The sequence below is a fragment of the Scardinius erythrophthalmus genome (assembly GCF_964197995.2).
Source record: "Scardinius erythrophthalmus genome assembly, chromosome: 1".
NCBI classification, from domain to species: domain Eukaryota; kingdom Metazoa; phylum Chordata; class Actinopteri; order Cypriniformes; family Leuciscidae; genus Scardinius; species Scardinius erythrophthalmus.
Window position 1 is genome coordinate 53560130 of NC_138221.1, and position 5011 is coordinate 53565140.

General features: G+C 37.2%; 1 protein-coding gene across 1 annotated transcript; it reads left to right on the forward strand.

The window, feature by feature from the left end:
• Positions 1 to 485: 485 nt before the first annotated feature.
• On the forward strand, positions 486 to 851 carry gngt2a (guanine nucleotide binding protein (G protein), gamma transducing activity polypeptide 2a; the record flags this gene model as incomplete). Its single annotated transcript, XM_081360308.1, has 2 exons — positions 486 to 569; positions 726 to 851. 2 exons carry the CDS (start codon positions 486 to 488, stop codon positions 849 to 851), a joined length of 210 nt encoding a protein of 69 aa, XP_081216434.1.
• Positions 852 to 5011: the final 4160 nt, after the last annotated feature.

Here is a 5011-nt window from a genome sequence, read left to right on the forward strand (position 1 = left end):
AATGAATATTTTGTAACTTGTTGGGTGACAGACAGGTTGAATTTGTTTGGTGTTGTTATTCAGTTATCTTGTGTAAAAATATTCAGTCTGTTTAAAATAGCAACAGAGCAGTCACTTTACAATGGCGACTCAACTGATCTTTTTCAAATATAATAGTTTAATATTACACAATCATGCGTTGAACCTGTTCTGCTCACTTGCCTTCTAAATACTAAAATCTGTAAATGCAGTGACACTTGATATAAGCATTTCCATTTCCAGAATGTGTCATATAGTAAATTGAACTTAAAGGACAAATATTGGGATATTAATCACCATATGTATGCTAGTGCATGCTCAGATTTAAATCCCATTCCTCTCTTTACATTATGAACATTATTTTTAATCCTTTTTTGAGGTATTTGGAAATGCAAATAAAACACACAAAGTGTGGCAATGTCACAGATGTAACATTAGACCCTGTAACTTTATATGCACAGGGCAAGATGGCGCGGGATATGTCCGATAAGGACATCCTGAAAATGGAGCTAGAACAACTTCAGAAGGAGGTTAAGACCACTAGAGAGCCTGTAAGTTCCTCTGCCTTCTGATTGGCAGCCCAAAGAAATATGTGTCATTCATTCTTTACATAGCCCCCTTGCATTTTTTGTTTATTAAATATTTTGATAATGCTTTCAGGTACCAGTAAAAGGCACGCATCTGACATACTTTCCCCCTTTCCTCAGGTCTCTAAAACTGCAAAGGAGATTTGTGAATGGGTTGAGGCCCAAGCCGCAGAAGATCCTCTCATAAAAGGAGTTCCTGAGGACAAAAACCCCTTCAAGGAAAAGGGTGGATGCATAATAACTTAGCCTATGTGAATTCTTGTAGCAAAAGTATACGAGGATGTGTTAATTTGTGCTAATGAGAGCTGTTTACCTGTTATCTGAAGTTAAATGAGGAGTAAGCACATTGTGCTTAGCTTTAGCATTTCTACTAGACGCCATACAGACTGCAAGACTTACAGAGTCAAAAAGGACTGTTTCTTGTTATTATTAAGGATGGCAGCCCTCTTGAAGCAAACTCTTTGTAAATAAAACTGGCTGTAATTCCATTCTTGTTCCATCTGTCATTCCATTATCCAAAAAATAAAGTCACATTCAGAAAGCAAAAAAAAAGTACTTTTTCCTTCTACCACATAAATAAAGGATTTCTGTCTTGGAACTGAGACTCCACAAGCGAAGATGCATTCCATGCTTGCTCTGAGTCAAGTAAACATGCCAGCTTGTATCTGATTTTCTGTGTAAATAACAATAGAAAATAATTTGAGTGTTTTGCATGGGGTACAGTAGGTTATTTGAACTATACATTTAAAATGTGTTTTTAAACACTCAGCCACCTCATCGCCTTCATAGTTTACCCTATAGTCAGGCTGCATCTGCAATCTCCATGTGATGCACAAGCTGTCTGTATGTGTGTGCATTACAATGCAGCAGTGCATTAGTTTATAGAACAACGATTAATGCCGGGGACACACTAGCTGAAACATTCTAAGACTGAACTGAACACACTTACAGACTGTTTCCAATGACTGGAGCAGAGTTTAAACACAGACTGAACGCAACTGTATTTGACTCACGTTTGGGCATGATCAGTCTTAAGTATCAAATTACATTCATAATCTGCCTTACAGTTGTTAAGTGTGTCCCCGGCATAACTTGCGTATACAATAAGCTGTTGAAAATGTGCATTCACCCGATCAATTTCGTGCATTCAGATGGTATAATCAAACTCTTGTGGAGCCTCTTGAGTATGCATTTATTTGTCATTTTACCATGGAAAGAGGACTTCAAAGATTTCTTATCCTGTTGCACCTTTTATTAATATCTTTCACATCTACTGCAGTCAAATTCACCCGTGTTCACGCTGAAGGAATCACTCACATGGTTGGGCACTTGTAATGACACATCAAGGATGTTAAAGGGATACTCCACCGTATTTTCATATTAAACTATTTTATTCCCTTAACTAAGACGAGTTGATACATACCTCTCTCGTCTCAGTGCGTGCACTCAATCGCCCATAGCACAAAGTTTCGCCGTGCGCCAGAGCGATTGAGTGCACGCACTGAGACGAGAGAGGTATGTATCAACTGGCCTTAGTTAAGGGAATAACATAGTTCAATATGAAAATACGGTGGAGTATCCCTTTAAGAGGCTAAAAGCAGGTTTAAAACTTGCCCCATTGAAGTCAACAGGGTGCAAATTTTAAAAAGAGGATAACACGGTGTAGGCAACACCGATTTTTGTCGTTGTTCTCTGTACTGACAGCACTCCAAATTTACAAAAAAATGAGCTCAATGTTAAAATTGACCGGAGTTCTCCTTTAAAGCATCATGGCACATTAAAGACGACTAGTCTGTGGAACCCCTATATAGTAGGCAAAAAACAGTACCAGGTATGTAATCAGCTAAAGACAAAAAAGGAAGCAAGCATGACCCCCATGCCACCAAGCGAAAATAATTATTAACTTAATAAAAAAAATCTTACTATTGCAAGAATACATATTTTTAAGGCAGGTGCGTTGGGGAAATCTACCACAAAAGATAAGAACAGTCTTGAAGAAAACAATTAGATAACTTAATTTGTAAGACTAGTCTAGCCACAGATCTAGTCTCGGGTAGCCAGACCTGAAGTCAGCCAGCAGTGTGAAGATCCAGCGGTCCCTGGGCGTCACGGGCGTCTGTCTGAGTCCATCGCAACTCTAGGAGGCAGCATTGCAGCATAAATGAAGAGTGTGTGAAGACACAAGACTCCCTGCAGTAAAAGCAGCTCTAAAGTACTGATTTTTTCCCCTTCTACTGTTTTGATTTACTTGCGTCTAATTTATCAGCAATGAGTAGTCGTATACTGTGCACAACATATGAGAAGTTAAACATTTTGAAACTATGAGTTCTGTTATTTAATGTTGTGCAAAGTAATCTTTATTTTATGTTTCTGGGAAGGTGTTATTTCAGTAACAGTCTTTTCCTTGAAAAACAGCCCTTAATATATATATATTTTGTAAAGCAGTGTTTATTTATTAATTGTTTAGTTACTTTAACACATTATATTTTTGGCTTCATTTATGAATAGCCTATTTTGTAAAAATCATAAATTAACAAGCAACTCTTTTTACAAATTGCAGGAATTAATGATTTATAAGGCATACGCCTGACTCTTTTGTGTCAAATAAATCATTCCAAATGATGAAAAGATTCCAACAGTAGTGACCAGGTTGAAGCTCTATCTATAGCGCCATCTATAGACTCAACATCTCATTTACACCACTAATGTACATCTAACATTAAAAAGTGTGTTCAAATCTGTAAGTAAAGTATCTTTCCATTCTCATCATGTATTAGAAACAATCTCAGTTAACTAGTCAATCCTTGAGAATATTTTGCTTTGAAATATGCTGCAGTTTGGTGAGAAAACAGCTTATCTGTCGAGTCGTCTGAAACCTGATGAATTTGTCTTTGACTTGTGAGTTTATTTACCTGGGCCTCAAGGGGCCTGACACTTACTTTCACCACTGATGGTGTTATCCTTGTAAATCTTCCGGCGAATATTTTGACAAGGCCTGGAATCAAAGGTGTGGTGGTGAGCCTGAGCTCTGGAGGACTAAGTGGACATTTCCTTTTGAAACATGTATAATGTAAGCCTGTGATGAATGAAGCCATTGTCAGAGACACAACTCCAGTCCTCTTCCTTCTCTCTGACTCACTCACTTTTTAAATAGGCTATAATTTTCAAAGTGTATCTGAGCATTTCAGATGGATTTGACCTCTCCCTCTTCATTTTTCCTGTTTACATTTTGTAGCCATGAATAACTTTGTAGTTATTAGTGTATTTTTTTGTGTGTGTTATTGAGAAAGGTAATTTAAAACGCTTTGACAAGTCTCCAAAATGCTGTGACATCGTTTGCTGTTACATGTTTAAAGTGGAAATAAAATTGAAGAAAACAATTCTGCCCCCAAAAAATTTCTGCCCCTTTAGATCTTAGCTTAGATATGAAAGTTAATTATACTTAGGCTATAATTTAACAGTGGTAATTGAGTATAATACTACATAATTTTTCTGAGGAATATGAAAGTTAAAAAAAAATGTGCTGTAAACTTTTTCAAAGTTTTCAAAACATAGTTGAATTTCATCAGTAGAATAATTTTGTGTGTGTGTATGTATGTGTGTTTCCAGACTTCCTGTTTTGGGCCAGATTTACTGAGCATGGTCAGAAAGAGAGAGCGGCTGCGGGGGAGAATTTAGGAGAGTAGGAGGTTTTACCGGATTGTCAGTGCGCCACGCATGTCAAACTCACCGCAATACATAATTAGCCTGTCTTTGCTGGGCAGTGCCAGGATATCTATAGCCACTGGTGGCTTGCTGTAATTCATGCTCTCTAGTCTAAATACTGATTCAGAGGGAGGAAATCTTTCTGAGAGAAATATGAGGCTTTCAGTCGAGGCAGTGAAGCACTTTGAGATACGAATATACCTCCAAGTTGTCATTTCTCACCATCATGTTGTTCCAAACCTTATTTTTTCATACTATGAAAGTCAATGACATTGGACAACAATTTGCTGCAAAAAAAAAAAAAAAATCCTCTTTTATGTTCTCCAGAACAATGTGAAATGGGTAAATGATGAGAGAATTTTCATTTTTGGGTGAACTAAGTTCATTCTTTGCATTGCCATCCATTGCAGTTGACAATACTGTTTAGTTACAAGGACTCAAGAAGACAAGTTTTATCTTCCTGACTTTAAAGCTTCATGGACAATAGATATCAAATATTAAATAAAACAGTCAAACCCAAACGTAATGTTCTGTTGTTGGTTGGTTTTTGTAACAACAGCCATGTGTGTGTGACTCACTCTGATCAAGGAGGTCTGGGATAATGGCTTGTCTTCAAATAATCTGTTTATTTTTTGGTTGAGAACTAAATTTGCAGGCACTGTTTAGACAGCACAGCACCACATGCTGTACATGTTTTGTCA